We start from the raw sequence: 27,010 nt of genomic DNA on the forward strand, positions 1-27,010 counted from the left end.
CCTGAATATGTTAAAAGGAAAGTACTAAATTGACAAATACTTCACAATGACGAGAAACAAGACTGGACAGTTTTACCCATACCTTAGCAAAGGTCTTCCTTTACTGTTTTAGAGTCTAGAAGTAAAAGTAATTTCAGAGTACTGAGCTTTAAGTGAGAGGAGTAGAGAGTAATAGAATCTTTTACTGTTTATTTCTTGTAAAAAATATAAGTATCGAACTGCTCTTTTTCTTGCCAAATAGTTAATCTGTCTTCAACTATTTCAAGTGTTTACCCCGAGTATTTTAAGCACAAAAGCAAAATGCGTTTGTCTTTTTTTATTTTTTGCTTTTATCAAATTTAATCTTTTTTTTTTTTTTAAGGAAGTCCATTCCAAACCAGAACAGTTTGTGGACCTTAAATAACTGTTGTAGGGCTTCCTTGGTGGCGCAGTGGTTGAGAGTCCGCCTGCTGATGCAGGGGACGCGGGTTTGTGCCCCGGTCCGGGAAGATCCCACGTGCCAGGGAGCGGCTGGGCCTGTAAGCCATGGCCGCTGAGCCTGCGCGTCCGGAGCCTGTGCTCCGCAACGGGAGAGGCCAAAACAGTGAGAGGCCCGCGTACCGCAAAAAGAAAAAACCCCAAATAACTGTTGTAGTTTCACTGGCACATTTATTCAACAAACATTTATTGTATACTTGTATGTGTTAGGCACAATACTGGATCTGGGGTAAACAAAGCCAAAAAAATTCCTATCTTCGTGCGTCTTACATTTTGGGGAGAAGAGACAGACAATGAATAAAACAATAAGTAAATTCAGTAGTCTGTGAGGAGGTAAGTGCTCCCCAGGAAAATAAAGCAGGGTAAGGGGATAGAATAGGGTTGAGGGGGAGAGATTCCATATTTTTTGCAACATTTTACTATGAAAACTTTCAAACGTACTGTGAGTTTGCAAGCATTTTATAGCGACCACCCATGTACCCCGTGGCTAGACTCCACCATTAACATTTCACTCTGCTTTGCTTTATCACACATCTGTTCATCTCTCCATCTATCAGTCCTTCTTGTTTTGATGCATTTCTAAGTAAATTACAGACATCAGTGCATGTTTCCCTAAATACTTCAGCATACATATCATTCATTAGAGTTCACTTATTTACTGTTTTTTTTCCTTAGGTAAAATTTATATGCAAAGAAATTCACAAATACTTGGTGTATATTAGCTGGATTTTGACAAATTCGCCTACTTGTCTAACCCAACCCCCAACAAGATATGGAATGTTACCATCATCCCAGAAAATTCTTTAATTCCCATTCCAGTCAATCCTTGCCCCCAGGCCTCAGAAGCAGCTACTGTTTTGATTTTTTCTTTTTTCTTTCTTTTTTTACCATAGATTAATGTTGCTTGTTTTGAAACGTCACATAAATGGACTCAGAGTATGGACTGTCTTGTGCAGAGCTATTTTCCCTCACCCCAGTGTTTTGGGGACTTGCTCGTGCTGTGTGTAGGTGGTTTGTTCCGCTGTGTCGCTGGGTGGTCCTCCGTTGTGTCACCAAACCGCAGTTTGTGCACCAGTCCTGATGATGGACGTTCGGGCTGTTTCCACTTTGGGGTTGTTATGAATAAAACCGTATGAACATTCTTATTCAGGTCTTTTTGTGGGCTTGCATCCTCATTTCTCCTAGGTAAATACCTAGGAGTGGGATTGCTGGGCCCTGTGGAACGTGTATGTTTGGTTTCATGAGATCTGCCACCCCTTTTTCTCACTAACCGTGTTTGACAGTTGAAGTTGTTCCTCATCGTCACCATTGTACGGTGTGGTCAGCCTTTTCAGTTGTAGCCATTCTGGGGACTGTAGGGTGGAAGAGCTGGTAAATAATGCTCTATCTGCAAAGGGGACTTTTGAACAAAGACTTGAAGAAAGTGAGGAAGCGCAAGCCATTCTGAGTTTGACAGAGCAAGGAAGCTAGTATGACAAGAGCAGAATGGAAGTAAGGGTTGCCTGGGCACAACAAGGAAGGGGAATTTGCACATCCTGTTGGACCTTGTAAGCAGTTTTAAGAACTTTGGCTTTTATTCTGAGTGAGGTGGGAAATAATTGGAATGTTCTAACGGAAGAATGGCATGGTCTGACTTGTATATTAACAGATTACTCTGATTATTGCATGAAGACAGACAGAAATGGAAGCAGGGAAACCAGTCAGAAGGCTGTCGTAATGAGCCAGGCAAGAGTTGGGTGTTTGGATGCAGAACCTGGGAGCCCTTGCTGGAGCACTGTTCCTGAATAGGCCTGGATGTCTGGTTCTTAGGACTGTCATTAGGAAGCAGCAGAGAAAGTGGTTCGGCTCAGCCCTTCTGTTGCGGTAGCAGTGGCGTCTAGCCCTCCGTGCGTAAACAAGCAGGGGTTCAGTAACTTCTTAAGTGGCTTTTTACAAATTAGTCATCACTTACTTACCCATAAGAAATCTTACACTATACTGTTGCTTTCAATAACCTGTTTTTAATTCAGTAACCCAAAAGGTCTAAATGTGGTCTTAATTGTCGTTATGGCTGACCGTTAAGGCCATTATTTTCTTAAATAACTATACTTAATGAATAAGTTAATTTAATCTTTGTTTAGGAATTTTCCCAGTATAACCTTGAATAACTCTTTCTGGTTTGGTAATATTTATTAGAACTTACTATAGAGCAGGTAGAAATACCTTTTTCATTTTTTTCATTCAATTTAGTCTTTTCCTTATTTTTCTATAATGATATTTTATAAAATACTGGGTACCTGCAATAAAGGAAAATATAGTTCTAGCTGCTAAGTAGATTACAAAGATAATCTTGTTTAGTCCTCATCCTTAAAAGAATTTAGAGTCCCCCATACTACAGGAGAATACATCTTTTAAAGGAAAAGATATAAAGGTTATTTAGACATAGCATCTAATCTTAAGGAGCTTAACATTTTGGAGATCAGTATGTAGACAAATAAATGATTACAGCACGATTTCTTAAGTAGAGGATGTAGTGCTGTAAAGGCACAGATAGGGAAAGCAGAGGGAAATCGTTTTTTTTTAATAGATCTTTATTGGAGTATAATTACTTCACAGTACTATGTTAGTTTCTGTTGTACAGCAAAGTGAATCAGCCATATGCATACATATATCCCCGTATCCCCTCCCTCTTGAGCCTCCCTCCCACCCTCCCTATCCCACCCCTCTAGATCGTCACAAAGCACCGAGCTGATCTCCCTGTGCTATGCAGCTGCTTCCCACCAGCTATCTGTTTTACATTTGGTACTGCATATATGTCCATGCCACTCTTACTTCGCCCTCCAACCCCATGTCCTCAAGTCCATTTTCTGTGTCTGTCTCTTTATTCCTGTCTTGCCCCTAGGTTCTTCAGAACCATTTTTTTTTTTAGATTCCATATATATGTGTTAGCATAGTGTATTTGTTTTTCTCTTTCTGACTTACTTCACTCTGTATGACAGTCTCTAGGTCCATCCACCTCACTACAAATGACTCAATTTCGTTTCTTTTTATGGCTGAGTAATATTCCATTGTATATATGTGCCACATCTTCTTTATCCATTCATCTGTCGATGGGCATTTAGATTGCTTCCATGTCCTGGCTATTGTAAATAGAGCTGCAGTGAACATTGGGGTGCATGAGTCTTTTTTTTTTTTTTTTACAAACCCACAATTTATTGTTATATTGTTGCTTTAAACAGTCACATGCATTTTAAGAAAAGGGAAACAATCTTTTATATTTACCCATAATTTGGTTCTTTGTTCGCTCCTGATAAATCTGTTTCCATCTGCTATTGTTTCCCTTCCATCTGAAGAACTTCCTTTAGCACTTTAAAAAAATTAATTTATTTAATTTATTTATTTTTGGCTGCGTTGGGTCTTCATTGCTGCTCACGGGCTTTCTCTAGTTGCGGCGAGCAGGGGGGCTACTCTTCGTTGCGGTGTGCGGGCTTCTCATTGCGGTGGCTTCTCTTGTGGAGCACGGGCTCTAGGCACGCGGGCTTCAGTAGTTGTGGTGTGTGCATGTGTCTTTTTGAATTATGGTTTCCTCAGGGTATATGCCCAGCAGTGGGATTGCTGGGTCGTATGGTAGTTCTATTTTTAGCTTTTTAAGGAACCTCCATACTGTTCTCCATAGTGGCTGTATCCGTTTACATTCCCACCTGCAATGCAAGTGGGAATTGCACTGCAATTACATTCCCTCTTCTCCACACCCTCTCCAGCATTTGTTGTTTGTAGATTTTCTGATGATGGCCTTATTGTGGTTTTGATGTGCATTCCTCTAATGATTAATGGTGGTGACGGCAGAGGAGGCAAGAGCATACAGGGGAGAAAAGACAGCCTCTTCCATAAGTGGGGCTGGGAAACTGGACCGCTGCCTATAAAAGAATGAAACTAGAGCACTCCCTAACGCCAGACACAAAAATAAACTCCAAATGGAGTAAAGACCTAAATGTAAGGCCAGACGCTATCAAACTCTTAGAGGAAAACATAGGACAAACACTTTTTGAAATAAACCACAGCAAGATCTTTTTTGACCCACCTCCTAGAGAAATGGGAATAAAAACAAAAATAAACAAATGGGACCTAATGAAACTTAAAAGCTTTTGCACAGCAAAGGAAACTATAAACAAGACAAAAAGAAAGATCATTTTAAACCAGACTTTGAAGAACAAGTGGGGATTTTCTTGGGGGTGGGGCTGGCGTATGGTCCGTCTGTGTGAGCAAAGGCACACAACAGATGTTTAAGACACAGTACTGTCCTTTCAGATGGGTCTTCTCTACTGATACCTCATGTCACTCTTAATCAATAAAAAAATGATATTTTCTGACTTCTCAAATATGTGATATGCCCTGTTTATAACCAGTTAACCATTTTGCATTAATTACCAATACTTTTATCAAAGAGACCATTACCACCTGAAAAGGCAGAAATTTTCTAGGGGTAAGCAAAAATAACAAAGGGGAAAGTAAAAGAAAAAACATTAAGTGCTGGAAAGAAAAGAGGGAAAGATGGGTCAGAAAAAAAAAGATATATGTATATAAAACAAATAATAAAAATAAGTAGCAGAGTGACTTGCTGGACTTAGGGTCTGAGGAGGAAGCTAAGATTCCTGCTTGGGTTTCTGTCTCTAAAGCCCACGCTCTTCCAGTGCACCAGGTGGGCTGAAGTAACAAAAGTGAATATTTGGAGCCTGCAATTGCAGGGTTCATGGGGGCACGAAAGTGTGCCTCTGAACTTTCCGAAGATCATCGTTCAGTCTTTTCTGATCCTCTTCTTCATTGTTCACATTGCTGTGTATAGAAAACATTATCGTTACTTGCAGCGCAAGAGGCTTTTAAAGTAATTTGCCTAATCGTAAGTTACGATTCATCTGATTCCATTTTATGTAAGGTTGAATATCTTAAAATTCTTTAGATTATTTAATAGTATTTACTTTGTTCCCTGTAAGATCAGATTTATTTGAGAGGGTATGCCTCTGTTATTTTATGAAAAATGGGAATTGACCCTGGTGTTTTGATGATTAACTCTTAAATTTCAACTGAGCCTAGTTATTATAAATATTCTATGATATAAGGAAACTTTACCCTCCCAAGGTGTCAAGCTAGTAAGTGGTCTTCACACACAGCTATCTCCTTTTCTTAAAATAATCTTTTAACTCCTGTTCTAGCTTAAATGTCACTTGGCACTAGTGAAAGTGATACTGTCCTTGAAATCCCTTTCCTATTTATATTTGCCATTAACGCATTGTTCTTTTCCTTCACAGCACTTATCACACTTTACAGTTTATTTTTAGGGCTATTTTGTTAGTGTCTGTCCTCCCTACTACAGTGTCAGGAACCCTGCTATTTTATTTACCATTGTGTTCCCAGGAAAGGCACATAGTGGGCCGTCAGTAAATATAGACTAAGTTAATTAATGAGAAGCGTAAGCCCAGATGTTCTGCCCTGTATCTCCAGTTGCTGTCCTATACCAGCATTTCCCAAACTGCATTGCAAAAGTTTTCCATGAGCTATTAATGGATACTTTCTGAAAAAGTGATTCTGTGGTCATAGATTTGGAATGACTGAACCCGCCTTCATGAGCAACCATGGTTTACATTGGCGTGTTAAAAGCTTTCATTCCAAAAGTTTAAAAATCCAACGTTCTCTTTTTTTTTTAACTGTCAAGCTCATTATTGGACTACCTATTGATAATTTGAAATTAAGTATTCCAGTGAACACAGTTTGGGAAGGCTGGCTTATTCAGTGCTGCAAGTAGATGTATTTAGAAGTTTCATTGACAGATAATATCTTCCAGGAACATCTGGCATTTTATATAATTGTAATTTAGGATCGGATCATCTTATTTAGTCAAGGCATTCAATAAGTAATTATTGAATTGAACTCATAGCTCATCTTATTCTAATTTATTTCATGTATTACTTGGCTTCACCATTCACAGCTTCCTACTTAAAGCAAAAATTTCATTTTCACTTATAATTTAATGTTACTTTAATTTAATGTTATTTTCTTGGAAGTAGATGTGTATAGTTTGGGGTTTTAAAAATACGTTCTTTACCTGGAAAGCTGCAAGTGTAATGTTTTACTCTGGAACTAAACTTGACTTAAGTGGGAAGGGTTTTACTGACCTAAATAAATTGTGTCTTTCAGAAATTACCTTTGTTTTAGAAAATCATGTAGTGAGATGTACTCAAATATTTTTTGTCAAAAAGAATTACAAAGAATTTTACAAAATAAGGGAAATAAAGTTATAGAAGAGTATTTCAAAATTATATCACCAGGAGGTGATCTGTTAACTGTTTGGTGTACATACTTTGAAACTTGACACCTATGTGCCTGCTTGCATCTGTGTAGTGTGTGTGTGTATGTGTGTGTACATACACAGATACCTACGCACATATTCATTTATTCAACAAATATTTAAGCACCATGCTTTGTACTCGGCACTGTTTTCGGGTGGTTTTTTAGCAGTGAACAAAATAGACAAAAATCCCTGCCCTCACGATGCTTAGATTGGGGTGGGGAGGAAGGGATGACAGCAGTAAACAAACCAAGGATATGTGACATGTCAGAGGACTGTAAGAGCTTTGGGAAAATACAGCAGTGAAAAGAATAAAGGAGCACAGAGAGAAGGATTGTTACGTGTTCAGCTACTTTTAGACTTTTTCCTATATTTGTGTGTGTTCAGTTATGTCTTTTGCTTTTTAAAAAGATTAAATACAAATATCCTGAACATACAATTTTCAGATCTGTCTTTTTACTTAATAAATTGATGGGTTTTTCCATTTCATTAAGTATTATTCTGAACCATTTAAAGTCTATGCATGTTCCATTTTCTAGAATATGGTCCGTTTTCTAGACAGCAGCCAGGGTGATCTTTAAAATCCTTCAGCCACTGTTGCTCTTAGTACAAGGACAAATCTGTAACATGCCCCACGTCCCTGTGTGATTTGACCCTGACCCCCTTTGCGCCCTCACCCCCTGTGCTCCAGCCACACCGGCACCTGTGTGTGGTCTCCTTCCCATCCTCGAGTCTTTGTACATACACAGGGCTACAGTAAATAGGAAGGTTCAAGGTTATAGTTACACACCAGTTGTTGCTGAGTGATTTTTAAGGCTTAGAAGAACATATTTGTTGTATATTGTACACATCTTGGTTCCTTACGTTCCTTATGAGGAAATTTTGTCAAATATTTTATAAAACAAAAAAACAGGGCTTCCCTGGTGGCGCAGTGGTTGAGAGTCCGCCTGCCGATGCAGGGGACGCGGGTTCGTGCCCCGGTCCGGGAAGATCCCACATGCCGCGGAGCGGCTGGGCCCATGAGCCATGGCCGCTGAGCCTGCGCGTCCGGAGCCTGTGCTCCGCAACGGGAGAGGCCACAACAGTGAGAGGCCCGCGTACCGCAAAAAAAACAAACAAACAAACAAACAAACAAACAAACAAAAAACACATGGAAGACTTTTTTAAAGCAGTATTTACTATAATACTGATAAAAAGTTTGATTTCACGATTCTAGGAAAATGGATGTAAGGATAAGGAAGTCTTTCTACAGAATGCTATTAACACTAGGAAGAATAGGAATGGTAACAAGCATATGGTAAATCTTCAGCTTCTCTAGGAATGAAAGGTACACATTTGCTACCATGTTTTAGGTAGGTAGTGTGTCTCAGCCATTTTATCTTAACCACAATCCCATATGGTAGGTACACACAGTGTACATTTATAGGTGATAAAACTTGCTGGTATGAATATCTTGTCCCAAGTCCCCAAATCATGGAGCTAGTAAACCGTGGAGCCAACGTTCAAAGCCAGAGCACTCCTGATTACAAAGCATGTTCTTAACCACCATACTACAGTGCCTATAAAAAATCTAAAGCCCTTAGTGATCCCATTTCACACCTAGAAAATAATTTTCATCGTGGTTCATCTAGAGAAATGAACGAAATAGCCAGGAAATTTCTGAAAAAGAATTGTGAGGAGTGCATTTGTATCTAGTCAGCACTGGATAATAAAATGTAGTCTGAGGCTGCACTTTTAAAAACACGTTAAATACTAGCGCAGGAGGCAGTTGAGGAGAGGAGGGCAAAAGAACGTGGAAATACTCCCCAGTGCAAGTGGAATTCTGAGAAAGGGACATGTTTAGTCATTAAGGGGAACAGGTGATTTTATGACGTTCATATACCCTTTGAGGCGGCTTGCTGTCTCTCCTTATACAAAAAAATAAACGGTCTCTCACATGTTCACCTACACAGAGAAGTGCTAATGGATTAAGGACAAAATGCAAATGAAGAACAGTGCGCCTCGCTCCCCCGCTCCCTCCTTGAGTTTGATGTAAGTAGGGGGCATAGGTCACAGAGCATTTCTCTTGCTCTTTGAGGGTATCCGAGAGAAGAGTACACCTGTGATTGATTTCTCAGCTGGGGCTCAGAAGCACCCTGTGTCAGAGGGCACAAGGGCCAGTACACATGCCCACAGGCTGTTCGGAGTCACCCCTCCCTCCCCTCACACTGAGTTTCTACCAGCTCCCAGGAGCCACGAGGCAGCCTGAATCAAAGATACGTTGAGTTATAAAAATGAAAGGTTTTGGGCCTCCCTGGTGGCGCAGTGGTTGAGAGTCCGCCTGCCGATGCAGGGGATACGGGTTCGTGCCCCGGTCTGGGAGGATCCCATATGCCGCGGAGCGGCTGGGCCCGTGAGCCATGGCCGCTGGGCCTGCGCGTCCGGAGCCTGTGCTCCGCAACGGGAGAGGCCACAACAGTGAGAGGCCCGCATACCGCCAAAAAAAAAAAAAAAAAAAATGAAAGGTTTTGTTCACACACCCTAGTTTGTGGCTGTACGATTTATACCTGTTACTAAGGATGACAAAATCATAGAGGAAAAGGTTAATAAATTTGACTAATAGAACTTTCCTGCGTGGAAAAAGTCCTTTAAACAAAATCAGGAGTCAAACTTCAGGAAAATAGTTGTCAGTTTTATTACATGGGGGCTAATTTCCTTAATATTGAAAAGGAAGATAATCCACCTATTTAAACATCAATGAGAAAAAGAAAAGCAGCACTTTTGAAAATGAGCAAACAGCAACGCGTAAGGGAAGAGAAACTCGTAAAGAAATTAACCTAAAACAACAAAATGGGTCATTTTAAAAGTGAAAAGAGATGTTGAGGAGTTACTGCAAGGAGTGGTAGGAACATGTGCTGTAACTTCATATACAGCCTTTGAGCTCTTCCGTCTCTTGTCCTACAGGTGCTTTCACGGGCTCACAAAGGTGTCTCATATATGTAGTAGCACAGGATTGGTTTTTGCAGCGTTCAGGGAGAAGGGTAGGCATTTAAGTTGCTTCCAGGGTTTTTCCCTATCAATTCGTGTCTGGTTAAATAAGTTACGGTACATCCACATAGTGGAATACAATGCAGCTGTTGCAAAAATGGTAGTGAAAGTATCAGTATGGAAAAATCTCTGAGGTATGTCAAGGGACCAAAGCCCTAGGGATAAAGCTCTGTGGGCTGCGCGACAGAATCCTAGGTTGAATTGATATGTGTGTATATGTAAAATTAACAGAGGCTACTTATGAAGACTGGAATTTTTTGTTTTCGTACTGTTGGAATGTTTTTCATCCTTCAACTTGTATTTTATATACAGTATTTTAAAAACTAGCTTAAATTTAATGAAATGTTTACCAAAATTCAATGATGATGGGGTGGGTGAGAACAGATATTTCTGTGGCAGCTGGTAAAACTCTTTCTGTGTGGCACCTCAACCAAAGCTTATTTTGAGCACCTGTAACATGCCAAGCATTGTACTAAACATTTAATGCACATTTATCTTACTTAAATCTCCAACCATCCGTGGAAGATTCTATTTTTCTTTTCCTGGAGGAAACAGATTTAGAAGAATGAAGTGTCTTGCCAGGAGTCACAAACTCTGGAGCCTTTGCCTTCAATCCCTATACTTTACTACCGTTCAAAAAGGGCTCTGGAAATTCAGAAGAAAGGTTATTACTCGAGACACAGACCAGGTTTGAATCTGTGTCAGCTTTGTGAATGAAAAATGGAGACAATAATCTGTACCCTTCTTTGGAATGATCATATTAGTTGATTTGTATGACATTTATGAAACCCTGTATGAATAAGCAATTAGAATTGATAAAATATTTTTTATACAAAGCCTGCTTTCGTCATACAATACGTTCGAATGTTTTAACCCTCTTTTTAAAACAGTCTCAAACTTCTTTTTTTTAAATAAATTTATTTATTTTTGGCTGCGGTGAGTCTTCGTTGTTGTGCACAGGCTTTCCCTGGTTGTGGCGAGCGGGGGCTACTCTTCGTTGCAGTGCGCGGGCTTCTCACTGCGGTGGCTTCTCTTGTTGCGGAACATGGGCTCTAGGCACGCGGGCTTCAGTAGTTGTGGCACGTGGGCTCAGTAGTTGTGGCTCGCGGGCTCTAGAGCGCAGGCTCAGTAGTCGTGCTGCACGGGCTTAGTTGCTCCGAGGCATGTGGGGTCTTTCCGGACCAGGGCTCAAACCCGTGTCCCCTGCATTGGCAGGCGGATTCTTAACCACTGTGCCACCAGGGAAGTCCCTGTAAAATGCAAACTTTAATAACAATTTTAGTCAGTTTTTGGAATCTTTTGTATAATTTAACTCTCAATTTTGGTGTAGTACCTTTTCTTAAATTGAGGAAATATACAGTGTATCTAACAAGATCTTGTTTCTATTCAAAATGTTTTTACCACAACTGTATTGTTAGCATCCTTGCAAGGCTACTAAAATTCCTCTATTTTAAAAACAAATGAAAACCTCTTCATGAGGCTGCATGTTCTGTTTGCTAGTTTTTTAATATGTAACTTACCTCTTTTTCCCTCTTTTTAGGAACACCATCTTCAGCGGGCTATCTCGGCACAGCAGGTGTATGGCGAGAAGAGGGACAACATGGTCATTCCAGTCCCAGAGGCAGAAAGCAACATCGCTTACTATGAGTCCATTTACCCCGGGGAGTTCAGGATGCCAAAGCAGCTCATTCACATACAGCGTAAGTAATTTCTCTTCTGGTAACTGTACTTTGCATTCCCTTCTTCTGTAACTCTCGACAGGTTTTTATCAGTTCGGGGCCATTTTCAGTACCCACTTCACTGACCAGAATCAGCTTGAGAGTTATTAGAGCCCATTTTCACCTTTTATAATTGTGCTTGGGCTCTCTGCCTGACAGAAAAGATAGCATTTTCATCCCAGATTTTTAGCTTCATCTCAACATGGGACCTTATGCTACTGTAGATGAGTAGGATAAAGAATGTACCTCAGATGTAGAGATCATTTTCTTACTCTTCAGAAATAGTAATGTTAATTGCCTTAAAGAATTTCTTAATAGAAGTCAGAGGTCAGCAAACCTTTTCTGTAAGTATTTCAGGCTTTGCCGGTCATTCAGTCTCTGTCACAGCTATTTTACTCTGTGTTCCCATAAAACTGTATTGACTAAAACAGATGGCAACCCAGTATTGGCCTACAGGCTGTAGTTTGCCAACTCCGTCTGTGTTTCTACTAATATTTTTCTTTTTTTCTTTTTTGGCCGAGCTGCGCGGCTTGTGGGTTCTTAGTTCCGTAACCAGGGATTGAGCCCAGACCCTTGGCAGTGAAAGTGCTGAGTCCTTACCACCTGACCGCCAGAGAATTCCCCTAATTTTAAAAAATATAGCGTTTTTAATTGGTAACTTGTCTCACTTGGTACTGATAGGCTCTTCATTGGAAATGATCCTTTGATAGCTAATCACATTTGATGATGAACAGCTGAGAGCTTGTAGACTTAGGCAAATATATTTCATTCACTCAGTCCCCAAGTAGTGGACAACTTAAACACATAATTGAAAGGTTACTAAGGTAAAATTGCTACAGCTTTCATTGTGGTCTTGCTGACCTTTATGATCAAGAGGTTTTTCCAGGAGCCTGTCTCAACTTTTTCTCAGGACAATAGAAATCTGTTTTGTTTTTATTGTTCTTTCTACGGACATAGAGAAACTAGCTTTAACCAGTTTCCAACTTATTAACTACTTTTCTGACTCATTTAACCTCTCTCCATATGATTTAGTTCCTGTCCTGGATTCAACTATTTCTTGAATATGAAAACTAAAAGTAGACATAATGCCTGTATTGACTCTTATCAGTTCTGTATTGGCGTTTGATATTTTTAACTTGTAATGTTTTTTCATCTTTACCTCTGACTTGTACCTAATCTTACTGACTTCCTTTAGGAAAAAAAAGAAAATTTTCCAATTTATTAAAGGCTACTTTGAAGTGATTCTTGCCCAGTCACATGTTTAATAACATGTCAGATACAGACATTCTAAACAATTTTGACCAATATTGGGACCTAAAAATTAGTTCTCTGGAAAATCATGTCAGTGTGAAAGTTCCAGAGCTGATCCTTCCTCTACATGTGAACTAGAGCCACATTGCATTCCACAGCCACCGGCTGTATTACCTCACGAATGCAGGCTTTCAGGTTAAAGCAGCATTGAGCAAGATAAAATTACATTAATCAATTTACATTATCATTACTATCAGAAAAAAAAATTTGAATGCATGTTTTACAAATAGTTGCTTATTGATGACCAAAAGTCACAAACCACATTTCATTTGTAGCTCATGGATTAAATTGTGGTCAGAAGAGTCAAAAGGGACTATATTTAAAAAGAAATTGACTTTGCTGACATTGTAATCAAATAATAGTAATAAAATGGGAGCAGAATTGTAAATTATTTGGGAAAAAATTTTTTGCATCAGTACAAATTTGGAAAGATGTATTACATTGGAATGTTAATAAAGACAGCTAAATTAGTGTTAGCTGCCTTTGGATTTCTTTTAACATTTTGTCTGGATGATTATAGATTCACAGAACAAGTGAAGCCTCGTATAATCACCACCACAATTAACATACTCAATTGTACCATCACCAGAAGACTCCATCGTGTTGCTCCTTTAAATGCACCCCTAGCCCCTGGCAACCGCTAATCTCTTCTCCGTCTCTGTAATTATGTTTGTTGATGAAGATAACATAGATGGAATCATGCAGTATATATCCTTTTGAGATTGACTTTTTCCTCTTAGCGTAGCCTCCTTGACGTTCATCCAAGCTGTTGCATGTATCAGTAGTCCTTTCCTCTTGCTGAGCAGTCTTCCGTGATCCATGTGCACTGCACGTTTCACTGCTCACCCACTGAAAGACATTTGGGTAGTTTCCAGATTTTAACTATTGATATTTCAAATAAAGCTGCTACGAGTGTTCATGTACAGATTTTTTGAGTGAACATAAATTTTTACTTCTCTGGCTTAAGTATACCTTAAGAGTAGTTGCTGGGTCATGCATTTTTAGTTTGACAAGAACGTCTACACTGTATCCCAGAGTAGCGGTACTGTTTTACATTATCAGCAGCAGTGTATGTGTGATCCAGTTTCTCCTGTATCCTTGCCAGCATTTGAGGTTATCACTTTTTAATTTTAGCCATTCTCATAGGTGTGCAGTGCTATCTTATTGTACTTTAAATTTGTGTTTCTCTAAATGGCTAATATGTTAAACATCTCATGTGTTTGTCATCTCTATATCCTATTTGGTGAAATCATTGCACAGGTCTTTTGCCCATTTTCTAATTAGATTGTTTATTTTAATGTTGAGTTTTGAGGATTTTGTTTTGTTTATATATTCTAGACACACGCCTTTGTCATATGTGATCTGGAAATATTGTCTCCCAGTATATAATTTGTCTTTTCATTCTCTTAACAGTTTTTCACAGAGCAGAAGTTTTGAATTTTGATGAGATCCATTTACCAATTTTCCTCTTACAGTTCATGATTTTGGTATCAACTCTAAGAATACTCTTTGTTTTGCCTGGGATCCAAAGATTTTCTCCTATGACCTGTTGTAGAAGTTTCACAGTTTTACATTTTACATTTTTTTAAATTTATTTATTTTAATTTATTTATTTTTGGCTGCGTTGGGTCTTCGTTTAGTTGCAGCGAGTGGGGGCTACTCTTTGTCTAGTTGCAGTGAACGGGGGGCTACTCTTCGTTGAGGTGCGCAGGCTTCTCACTGCGGTGGCTTCTCTTGTTGCGGAGCACGGGCTCTAGGCGCGTGGGCTTCAGTAGTTGTGGCACGTGGGCTCAGTAGTTGTGGCTCGCGGGCTCTAGAGCGCAGGCTCAGTAGTTGTGGTGCATGGGCTCTAGAGCACAGGCTCAGTAGTTGTGGCGCATGGGCTTAGTTGCTCCTCGGTATGTGGGATCTTCCCGGACCAGGGCTCGAACCTGTGTCCCTTGCATTGGCAGGCGGATTCTTAACCACTGTGCCACCAGGGAAGCCCCTACCTCTTACATTTAAGTGTGTGATCAATTTTGAGTGTGAGGTTTAGGTCACGGTGTTCCCCCTGCCCTCATTCTGGGTATCTAATTGTTCCAGCACCATTTATTGAAAAAGTGATCCCTCCTCCACTGATTGCTTTTGCTTCTTGTCCAGAAATTAATTATGCATGTTGATGTGTCTCTATTTCTGGCTTCTGTATTCTATTCCACTGATTTCTGTGTTTATCCCAAGACAGTACCACTGTCCTGATTACTGCAGCTCTATGATAATCCTTAACATCAGGAAGAGTACTTCCTCCTTTATTTTTCTCCTTCAAGATTGTTTTGGGTATTCCAGGGCTTTTCCCTGTAAATATTACAATAAGTTTGTATCTGCAAAGAAACCTGCTGAGGTTTTGATAGAAATTGCATTTAACCCTATAGATCATTGTAGGGAGAACTGACATCTTTTCTGTGTTGAGTCTTCCAGTCCATGACCACCGTATGACCCTCCAAGTATTTAGGTCTTCTTTGATTTCTTTTATAAAGTTGACACTTTATAATTTTCATCATAGAGAGCCATGGTTTCTTAGTACTTTTTTTTTTTTAGATTTATACCTGTTTTATTTGGAACAATTGAAAATGGTATTGCACTTTTGATTTTGGTTTCCACTTTTTCATTGTATACAGAAATGCAACTTAATTGTATGTTGAGCTTATGTCCTGTGGCCTTAACTGAAATTACATATTAGTTCTAGGAGATGTTTGCAGATTCTTTGGGATTTTCTGAATGGAAAATCATGTGGTAGTCTGCAAATAGAAATGGTTTTGTTTTTCCTTTCCAACCTGTATGTCCTTAATTGCTCTTTCTTGCCTTAGTATAGTGGTTAGAACTTGAATATGATTTTAAAATAAGAATGGTGAGAGCAGACATCCTTGCCTTGTTCCTGATCTTAGAGAGAAAGAATTTAGTCTTTCACCATTAAGTATTATGTCACCTGTAGGGTGTTTTTTTTTTTTTTTTTTGTAGTTGCTTTTATGAGATTGAGGAAGTTCCCCTGTATTCCTAGGGTACTGGGAGTTTGTACCATGACTGTTGAATTTGTCAGATGCTTTTTGTGCATCAGTTGATAAGGCCATGTGACTTTTTTTTCCTTCTTTAGCCTTTGATATGATAGGTTGCGTTGGTTGGTTTTCAAATATTGAACCAGCCTTGCATACCTGGAATAAACCCACTTGGCTGTGGTGTATTATTTTTTTCATACACTGTTGTGTGGGCTTTTATTGAGGAGTTTTGCATCTAAATTCATGAAAGATATTGGCTGGTAGTCTTTTGTGTGTGTGTGTGTGTGTGTGTGCTCTGCCTTGTCAGGTTTTGGTATCAGGGTAATACTGGCCTCATAAAACAAGTTGGGAAGTGTTCCCTCTTATTTTCTGGAAGAAATTATGTAAAATTGATGTTAATTCTTTCAAAATTGGTATTGGCTTTTAGTATACTACAATACACAAGAAAAGCCTAGTTATACTGTAAATTTCTGCAAAGTTAAAATTGAATCTTGAATGACAGGTGGTCTAACAAGTTGCTTATGAAGGGTACATTGCCTTGAATTATGTATGTAGACAGGTTCATTTCAATTCTCATAATTTCTATTTTGTAAAACTCTTGAACTAATTTACACAAACTGCTCCTTGGAGTTTTTAAGATGGTAATTAGTATTGCCTAAAAAAGTAATGATAGGGCTTCCCTGGTGGCGCAGTGGTTGAGAGTCCGCCTGCCGATGCAGGGGATGCGGGTTCGTGCCCCGGTCCAGGAAGATCCCACATGCCGCGGAGCGGCTGGGCCCGTGAGCCATGGCCGCTGAGCCTGCGCGTCCGGAGCCTGTGCTCCACAATGGGAGAGGCCACAACAGTGAGAGGCCCACGTACCGCAAAAAAAAAAGAAAAGGTAATGACAAACATGTTTGAGAATTATTGCCTGTTATATTCTCCTTCCACCCCCAGAGTTACAATGCATATTATTTACAGGCTCTGGGAATCTTGCAGTTAAAAAAGAAAGTTTCTTTTAACACAGCATTTTCAAAATATATTCATTACATGTTATCTGTTAACATTTCATTGAACATTTATTTGGAAAGTCTCAACGTTTTTCTTGTCTTTTAACAGGCTTAGGAAAGAGAGCCTAATCTTTTCCTATCAGAGCTGTAAAGGAAGAAACCTGTTCTTATCGTTCCAAACTGTGTTACTTTCTAAACTGTTTCAGAGTGCTGTTCAACATCTCCTGCTCCAAAGGGTCTTAATGTTGTTTCTCTTTTGATTGGTGATCTGGAAGCCTTCTAGATTGTACAGCTAGGACTTCTCCTTTCCTATTCATACTGGCCGAAAGGACAAAAACAGTTCTGACCAGAATAGGCAGCAACAATTCTCTCTTGCCCTTCCCCTCGCGCTTGGGTCTCAAGGTTCTCTCCTGTTAATCCTCAAAGGAAATCTTTTTTTATCAGGCAGTCTTGGTATATATTTGAATATGTATATATGTGTGTGTATAGGTACAGGTCTGTGCATTTCCAGTTCTGTCCACTGGTAGAGCCAAGAAGCAAAAAATATTCAGTAGCAATAAGCACACCTAGCACCTATTCCCTGATCTGTTCCCCGCTAAATAGGGCCAAGAATATGCAGAGAAATGGCTGATCCCAGGGCTGGGGCAGGGTAGGTACAGGGTAAACCTGGAACATCTTGTTATGCCAGAAATTAAGAACTCACAAAAATGTCAGAGGCATATTCCACTGGCTAATTTGGGGACATTTTAAACAGTGGAATAATTGGGTACAAGAACGACTTATAAACATGGAAAAAGTAGGAATTCATGAGTCCATACTGGTAATAAGCCGTGCTAAATGGGGGCTTATTACTATTATCAGAAGTGTAGTCTCGTGGTTTTATAGTACAGAGTGTCAGGAGCTGAACGGTACTATGCGAAGAGAGTGCTGGAGAATCATCTTCGCACTAAACGTGACCAAGATTGAGCCACATAAGAATCGCCAGTGTGTGCTCACTGTAAGCGGAAATTCTCATGAGGGGCAGGACATTTCCGTGGCCTTAAACTCTCCCCACGAACTGCTCATTAGTTACGGCGGCAGGTGGGGGCAGCAGTTATACGGTGGGGTAATGGGGCAATATGTTGACTGGTGGCCACAGTTATCACCACTTATGAGAAACAGATGAACACCATGTGCCTCTAGGTGTGAGACCCTGGGAAGGACTAAGAATAAAGTCGAGTGGTGTGGCAGCTAAGAGAGTATAACCTAATCACAGCGGGGAAAATCCCACAGACACAGAGTGAGCAACCTGCTAGTAGTGGGGATGGTAATACTCCTGAAACAGACATCATCAGTGTCCTGAAAGACAGCGAAAGGCTGTGGAAATGTTCCAAAGTAAAGGAGGCTAAAGAGATGCCAGTAAAAATAATACCTGATCCCAGAGTGGTCGTGTACTGTAGTGGGAAATGTTATGAGTTATTGGATCAGCTGGCAAAAGTGGAATATAAAGTTGATGACTGTACTGTGATCATGTGGAAACACACTCTGAAGTATTTAGCAGGAAAGAGCCATTATGAAGGTAATTTACCCTCTGGTGGCTCAAAAAAATAGTGTGTGGGGCGTGTGTATATGTGTGCGGTATGTGTGTGTATACATATGGAGGGGAGAGGACACACATGCAAGTGATAAAGCAAATGGAGTACAATTTTAACAGCAGGTGAATCTGGGTAAAGGATATGCAGGTGTCCCTTGTGCTGTTTTTATTTGGAGGCTTTTATAAGTTTGGATTTATTTATAAATAAAAAGATTTTTAAAAAATAGATCCTTGTAGAGCCTCCTTTTGTTTATTACCTCTCAGAACAGATGTATCCTTTCTTTATGCCCTGAATCTGAAAGATTACATTTTCTCCTTCCCTTTCCCCATTATTCTTCTGGTTTTACTTTCTCACAGATAATATCTATAGCATCAACTAACCATGCAGATATAGCAGAACTTTATCTACAAAGGACTTCACGTGTAGGATTTCAAATCTTTCAGATCTGGGATTCTCTGTTTACTCTCCCCAAGTACATTCTAGAAGTGACTCTGTAGTTCATAAATATAAAGAAGTTGAAAAATTTCATGATCTAGCTAGCCAGTGATCGCTTTTGTCTTCTTAGGTCCAAGCAAGGGTGTCAAATACTCCACAGGGTCTTTGCAAGTAGCTGTTACCAGTCACGGGGAGCTAGTGCTTGAGCAGAAGCCTGTGTGCCCTCCCTGCTGTGGGAGGTTCTCCTCAGCCCTGAATAGGGTGCCTTCTTTTCCATCAGGAGTTATATTCTGTTCCCAGTCTACATTTTGTGTCATTTTGTGGACCCAAATACCCTTTCACTATTTGCTTCCTGTAATTTAAAAATGCTGCTTGGAGTTACGGACATACCTACCTGTGCACACTTAGTCTGAGCCGTAATATGGCATTTGTTACGCAGACATTTATATGCATTTCACCTTTACTACTGGACTCTAAGCACAGTGGTTTGTACCACTTTGTATCTCCTTTAAAATAATCTAATCAATTTACGTGTACTGTTGTGTTCTTTTTATTAGGTTTCTTTTCTATAGAATTTTCTCCTCCATCTTTATAGAATACTGTATTTTGTTTAACCATATACATATCTGGGTTTATCTCTAGCAGAATGTTTTAAACAGTCAGCTTCTGCAGTATGGCTCCCATTGTTTAACAATTATTGGCTAACTAGGGCCCACTGTAATTGGTAGAACTCAATTAGAAAAGGCAGCTCATTTGCCTGTTTCTCTTTAGACCTTGTTTTCTGCACTCAGTAACATGGCCCAGGAAATTTGAAGATATTCCTGTTTCTAGAACCGTGATACATATGTTACATCTTTATCAGCTGCAGCTGAGCTGTCAGTGGGACATTTGGCTGAAGCCAAATTACACTTCAATCATTGGCTGTGGTTTTTTGGTCAAATGAAATCCTAAAGTGAGTTTTTACATGTTAGCTTTTCTCTAGGGTTTTAATATTTTATATCTGAACAAGATTTGGTTCTCCTCATATTTGAAGGTCTTAGATGTGTTTGCATTAACTAAAGAAAAGCTTCTGGCAGAGGCAAGAGCAGCCTCCCAGGCACTTGGTAACTTCAGTGGTGAAGACATGGAGCTCCCTAGGGCGGGAACCTTCCTTTCCCATCTCCATTCTGTTCCTTAATTTGTTGGGTGTGACTTGTCATTGATGCTATAAGGTATGCCAGAAGTATGTCAAGTGTATTTGGATAATGCATAAGTAAGGTGATACTAGGCAGGCTTGTTTAGTTTTTATGAATAATTAAGCTTTGTAAATGTGATTTGCTCTAAAGAAAAATAAATTTTATAGTGGAGGGTGCCAAAGCGGTGTATAAACGAGACCCTAAACACATGTAAAATACACCCTTAAGGAGGCAGAACATTGATAGTTGGTCCCTGTCAGCTTGGCTTTCTGGATTATCTGGATCACCACTCTTTAATAGAACTTTCAGTGATGATGGAAATGTTTTTATAATCTGTAGCATCTGGTAACAGCAGTAACCACTAGCCACATGTAATACTTAGCACTTGAAATGTGGCTACTGAATTTTGCATTAAGTTAATTTAAATCTAATTGGTCACACGTGGCTAGTGGTTACTCCACAGATGTGGATTTTTTTGGTTAGGGGCAAACAACAAGTGTGTTTAATCCAACAGTTTGGTTTTTTTTTTGCGGTACGCGGGCCTCTCACTGTTGTGGCCTCTCCCGTTGCGGAGCACAGGCTCTGGACGCGCAGGCTCAGCGGCCATGGCTCACGGGCCCACCCGCTCCGTGGCATGTGGGATCCTCCCGGACCAGGGCACGAATTCGTGTCCCCTGCATCTGCAGGCGGACTCTCAACCACTGAGCCACCAGGGAAGCCCATTAATCCAACAGTTTTAAACCACTTGGGAATCTCCAAAATCTCTGTTTACATAGCAACAGCAAACAGAATTAGATGGTGGAAAATCATTGAAGGGCCAATGGTGCCGGAAACATGGGTGCAGAGAGGGTAATGTATAGAGATTTTTATGAAGGATCTGAATACTTATTTATTTTAATTAGGAATGTTACAGAAGTGTGATACAAGTCAAAATGAAAATGAAGCATAGCGTTATAGTTCCACAAATATTCGTTGGGTTCCTATGGGCCAGATACTATGTCAGTCTTGAAGCAGGGAGGGCACATGTGGGGCAGGCAGATTCCCCCCCGTTCCTGTCACAGATGTCACCACGCTGACTGCAGATGTTTTCAGCGTTTTCTCCCACTTGGATAGAGTCAAAATCCAAATGCTTTTCGGTAGAGTACTGCGTGCAGAGTTGGTGTACAAGAGGAACATGCGTACTGCCTCTGCCTCTGATAAGACACAGTGCTTCCCCTCTGGGAGATCAAGCACATTCGAATGCTTAACAAATAAGACTGTAAAGTAAGAAGGGCAGTCATCTAGAACAGGCTTTTTTTAAAAATAAATTTGTTTATTTATTTATTTATTTTTGGGTGCATTGGGTCTTCGTTGCTGTGCGCTGGCTTTCTCTATTTGTGGCGAGCGGGGCTACTCTCCGTTGCAGTGCACGGGCTTCTCACTGCGGTGGCTTCTCTTGCTGCGGAGCACGGGCTCTAGGCGCGTGGGCTTCAGTAGTTGTGGCACGTGGGCTCAATAGTTGTGGCTCACGGGCTCTAGAGCGCAGGCTCAGTAGTTGTGGCACACAGGCTTAGCTGCTCCGCGGCACGTGGGATCTTCCGGGACCAGGGCTCGAACCCATGTCCCCTGCAATGGCAGGCGGATTCTTAACCGCTGCGCCACCAGCGAAGTCCCTTCTTTCTTAAACTTTAAGTGTGGGAAGCTTAGATTGTGAGTCTGAAAACAAAATCTTTCAAAAATCTTTCCTATTTCTTTAGAGATTTTCCAGACATCTGTGAGAGGTTTAGTCCGTGTATTCACACAATAAACGATTGCTTATGGTTTCTTCTGTCAGCTTTTAGTTTGGATGCTGAGCAACCCGATTATGATTTGGATTCTGAAGATGAAGTATTTGTGAATAAACTGAAGAAGAAAATGGACATCTGCCCACTGCAATTTGAGGAGATGATTGACCGTCTAGAAAAAGGCAGTGGTCAGCAGGTACAGCTTCATTTATATTAACTGTGTGTATATGTCTCTATAAATCTCTCTTCCATATGGAAACAGTGTAATGCTGGGGAGAGGGTAAGCAAGCAGGCTCTGGAGAAGCATGAGTTCATGTCTTATCTCTGCCCATTACCGGCCTGTGTAATATTTAGTATGTTTAAATTTCTCTGTGCCTCTCTTTCCCCATCTGTAAAATAGATGGATAAACATTGCAGGATTGTTGTGAAAATTAAATAATTTATATAAAGCATCTAGCTCATGGTCTGACATGTACAGGGTGCTCAGCATGTCTGTTGTTAATGCTGTTATTTTGATTATTGTCATTTAAATTTAGAGGTACTTTTGAGCCTTTTATTTGTATTATGTGAAAATGACATAGTGATTTTACATTTAGCCAGTCAGTCTGCAGGAAGCCAAACTACTGCTAAAAGAAGACGATGAATTAATTAGAGAAGTTTATGAATACTGGATTAAAAAGAGAAAAAACTGTCGAGGGCCATCTCTTATCCCATCAGTAAAACAAGAGAAGCGAGATGGTTCCAGCACAAATGATCCTTATGTGGCTTTTAGAAGACGTACTGAAAAAATGCAGACTCGAAAAGTAAGAGAACCTGGGGAAATTCTTTTGTAATTTTTTTTGATGTAAGAAAATTTATTTATAATTATGAGTATCTCAGTATCTAAAGGCTGTGTTTTAATTTGTGTTTAGACAGACTTCCTATATATTGTAATGAAAAATATTAATTTAAAATGTCAGCCTTAAAATTCATTAGAGTTATTAATGATATATTTTAATGTTAATCCATTAAAAACCATATTCAAAATTGATTTCCTGGTAATCCGTGTTCCCTTTCAGTGTCTTTAAATTGTAATCTCACCCTTCCAATATATATATTCTTATATATCTCTAGCTATACTCAGAATGCCAGTAGTCAGAAATGCTTATTGACATTAAACAAAGCAAATTCATATTTGCAGAATCGCAAAAATGATGAAGCCTCTTATGAAAAAATGCTTAAGCTGCGTCGAGATCTAAGTCGGGCTGTTACTATTCTAGAGATGATAAAAAGAAGAGAAAAGAGTAAAAGGGAGCTATTGCACTTAACACTGGAAATTATGGAAAAGAGGTAAAGTATATTTTAGTAGCATTAGCAGCGTGGTACCATTAGAATTTTGTGTAGAGTTAATTTATGTCCTAAGCAATTATCTGTAACTCCAGAAATATATTCTTTTTAATAATAGAGACTACTGAAATGTGTGCTGTGGTATGCTTTGTATAATTTTACATACGTTCCTCTCTTTATTTTCACTTTTAAAGTGACTGGGTTCAGTAAAATTAAGTTATTAAGTTATGCCAGGTATTTACACTTTGGAATCATATTCTTTTGCCCTTACTTGATTTGTGTGCAGGGCTGTGAGGGAGAGAACATTTGTCACTTCTAAAGTTTTTATTTTATTTACTAGATGGTACTGAATTTTTTCTTAACACTTAACTGAGCTTTTTAACAGGGAAGTGTAAAAAGGGGAGAGGACAAGGCCCATAATCTTAACACTCAGGTAATCCTTTAGCAGGGAGCACAGTGAAAACTTCAAGCCTCACTCCCCTATTTCGTAGTCCCTATTCCCAAAGAAAAGCACTAATCAGTTTATTGTGATTCATTTCAGAAAAGTTAGTTTTATAGCACAGGCAACTCAAATTAGCAGAAAGTTCTTCCACACCATTTTAGGCGTGAATTTCAACATCTCCACCAAATCTTTCACCAAAATTGCTATGTTAAATTTTAAGCCTTTGTTTCCTTTCCCACAGTTATCTATTAATGGTGCCAAGATAAAGCTATAAGCCGAAAAGCAAAAGAAAGAAACAACAGGAATTATGTAGTCTTTAGTTTTAATAAGCATTCAGCAAATAGTTTACCTGTAATGTTACCTTAGGTCTAATCAGGATTTATAGTTATAGCTCAGTTAGTTATTAGTCGTCACGAGGATGAGTACTTCCTGAACTAACTTTTTCAACTTCCTTTCTTTGCCATTTCAGGTATAGTCTGGGTGACTACAGTGGCGAGATCGTGTCTGAGGTCATGGCGCAGAGACAGCCCATGAAGCCTGCTTACTCCATCCCCGTTGTCCCCCTCACCAACAGCGGCCAGTTCAAACACCAGGAAGCCATGGATGTGAAGGAGTTTAAAGCTCATAAGGTGATAAAATTTTCTGTGGGTGGTAGTAGCTGATAATGTTGAGTGGTATTTTATAATTTTTTTTTTTTTTTGGTACGCGGGCCTCTCACTGTTGTGGCCTCTCCCGTTGTGGAGCACAGGCTCCGGACGCGCAGGCTCAGCGGCCATGGCTCACGGGCCCAGCCGCTCCGCGGCATGTGGGATCCTCCCGGACCGGGGCACGAACCCGTGTCCCCTGCATCGGCAGGCGGACTCTCAACCACTGCGCCACCAGGGAAGCCCTTGAGTGGTATTTTATCACCAGATTCAGAGTGAAAAAGAAAAATGTATATAAACCCTACCGTGAAAGCCAGCTTTTGATTTAAGACTGGCCTGTAGATAGAGCAGTAGAACTTGTAAAGAGAGATACCTTATAGTTTAATAATTAACTTTTCTCTAAAAACCACAATGCCCTAAACTGCATAAAACTTGGTATAAATATTTATGTCAGCCGTGATACCTGCCATGATCTTTTTCTTCCTAACAAATACCATTTCTGCCTCTGGTCTTCCTTGCCTGTTGCCTGTGCCTCCACTGCATACCTCTCCTAGCCTCTGCCCTCACCGGCCACACGTACTTCTAACATATGCACCGTGTTCATTGCTCTGTCGCTCTTGCCTCTGTGTGTTATTCCCGTGGTGTTTCCCTATATAATGATTTCATATCTTTCTCCTCTAACACTGCTCGCAATTCTCTTTCATTGTTTAGCTAGCAAGTCCTTACTACTCTTTATTTTTTTAATATCTCAGCATTATGGATTTATTTTTCACTATGTTAACAGTTATCTGAAGTTTGCTTTGCGTATATGTTTCATTATTCCTTTCCCAATATTGATGTGTTAATTCTTTAGAATAAAGACTAGACATCCCATTTAAAAAATCCTCTCCTAGAATTTTCATAGAAGATTAAGAAACAGATACAGGATCCAGCAGTAAATACTAATTGTTGTTCAAGGGTTTCAGCAGCTGGAGAACTTCTGTTCTCGTCTTTTACTTGATTATGATTACGTTTAGGTTGTAGAAACATATTCCTGTTTTCACAGAGACCAACCTCTAAGACTTTACAACAGAAGAAGACAAAATGTTAAGGGTCTTGTATCTCTTATGAGTGGGAACGCCTTCATTTTAGCAGTAAACTTATTTTTAAAACTCCCCCCAAACTTTCAGTTTGTTGAACATGGTTTCTAACGTGTAATTCATGACTGTATTGCAGCAAGATAAGGCCGATCTTATCCGACCTAAACGTAAATATGAAAAGAAGCCCAAAGTCTTACCGTCGTCTGCTGCTGCCGCTCCTCAACAGGCCAGCCCCGCCGCGCTGCCGGTCTTCAACGCTAAAGACCTGAACCAGTATGACTTTCCCAGCTCGGATGAAGAGCCTCTCTCCCAGGTGAGTGTAAGGATTTCTGATTTCTCATGAACACAGATGAGGAATGTGGGAAGGCACATGTTCTCACTCACTTCCTTTTATTTAAAGGTTCTGTCTGGCTCTTCGGAAGCTGAGGAAGAGAATGACCCCGATGGTCCTTTTGCTTTCCGTAGGAAGGCAGGCTGTCAGTACTATGCTGTAAGTTTCGGGTTCTCTTTTTAAGTAACAAACTGTTTACCTGGAGCTGACAAAAAAAAAATAATTCAGATTTTTCTTTTTAAGCCTCACTTAGACCAAACTGGCAACTGGCCTTGGACTAGTCCTAGCGACGGAGGATTAGGGGATGTGCGATACCGCTACTGCTTGACCACCCTGACCGTGCCCCAGAGGTGTATTGGATTTGCGCGAAGACGGGTTGGGCGCGGTGGAAGGTAAGGCGTTTCCGTGTTCCTAGCAGAGGGATATTTTAGATGGTGGGCGATGGGATCTAAAGCTTAAAGCGAGGTGATCCTTCTAAAGAGCTCGTTTTGTTCCTGTCTGCTATTCTTAACTGATTTTTTTGACTGAGATACTTCACTACTTTGTTACCTGTTTCTTATACAACCGTAGCTTTTAATGCATAACTAATGGTTCCCTAATGGATCTGCTTTTCTTCCCAAGATCGAAAGCCTCCGAGATAGATGAAGGCAAGTGTAAATCAGGATTACAAAAAACCGTTTTAGGAGTTCTGGGAGATATTGAGAAAAAGGATTAAGGAAGCTAAGAAGTGTCATATAACTGGTACACTGAGCTAACTCGTCAGTGGAAAGGCTCCAGGGTCCATGCAGGACCTGATCTTGATATCAGCTTGTCAGGACGCCTGCCTTTGTTGAGACCTGATAGAGCCCTTCGTACTCTGGATGCCTTTATGTGAGAAGTTGTGTGTGGGAGGGGGGAGGAGATGCAGAACACATGAAAGCGAAGGAAAAGAAAGACACTCATATAATATTAGTGAAAAAAAATTAAAAGGCAAAACAGGTAAATCATCAAAGGTGCTTTGAGGAAGAAAGCTAAGGGTATAATTTACGGTCAATTAATGACTTATACACATTTCTTTCATTTTTGAATCTTGATTGCAGTTATTATCACTTCACCGTTAGTTTAGAATTATCCAGTCACTAAAATACATTTTATTGAGTGCTTTTTCAACCCCATCATTATGTTGACATCATAGTAGTGAAAATTCTCTAAATTGGCTATATTTTATTCGATACTAGCATGAGTCAGTGTTAACATCTTAAGATGGAATCATTTATAAAGTTTATATAAATAAAATGAAAATATATCCTCTCGAGTGGTAGCTTCAAATATTTTGTCTATAAAAAATTTTAATAGTGTAAAATATCCAAAGATCACATACCTTTTACT

General features: G+C 39.9%; 1 protein-coding gene across 3 annotated transcripts in view; it reads left to right on the forward strand.

The window, feature by feature from the left end:
• EPC1 (enhancer of polycomb homolog 1) overlaps positions 1-27,010 on the forward strand; it is a 94,153-nt gene that overhangs the window by 53,221 nt on the left and 13,922 nt on the right. For all 3 annotated transcript variants that reach the window (XM_060097796.1, XM_060097794.1, XM_060097795.1), the window contains exons 2-9: positions 11,367-11,526; positions 21,871-22,016; positions 22,417-22,623; positions 23,001-23,149; positions 24,058-24,217; positions 25,448-25,624; positions 25,712-25,801; positions 25,886-26,034. In XM_060097796.1, coding sequence (XP_059953779.1) covers positions 11,367-11,526; positions 21,871-22,016; positions 22,417-22,623; positions 23,001-23,149; positions 24,058-24,217; positions 25,448-25,624; positions 25,712-25,801; positions 25,886-26,034 — 1,238 coding nt within the window. The remainder of the gene's footprint in view (positions 1-11,366; positions 11,527-21,870; positions 22,017-22,416; positions 22,624-23,000; positions 23,150-24,057; positions 24,218-25,447; positions 25,625-25,711; positions 25,802-25,885; positions 26,035-27,010) is intronic.

Source organism: Mesoplodon densirostris, chromosome 4 (assembly GCF_025265405.1).
Source record: "Mesoplodon densirostris isolate mMesDen1 chromosome 4, mMesDen1 primary haplotype, whole genome shotgun sequence".
Classification (NCBI taxonomy): Eukaryota; Metazoa; Chordata; class Mammalia; order Artiodactyla; family Ziphiidae; genus Mesoplodon; species Mesoplodon densirostris.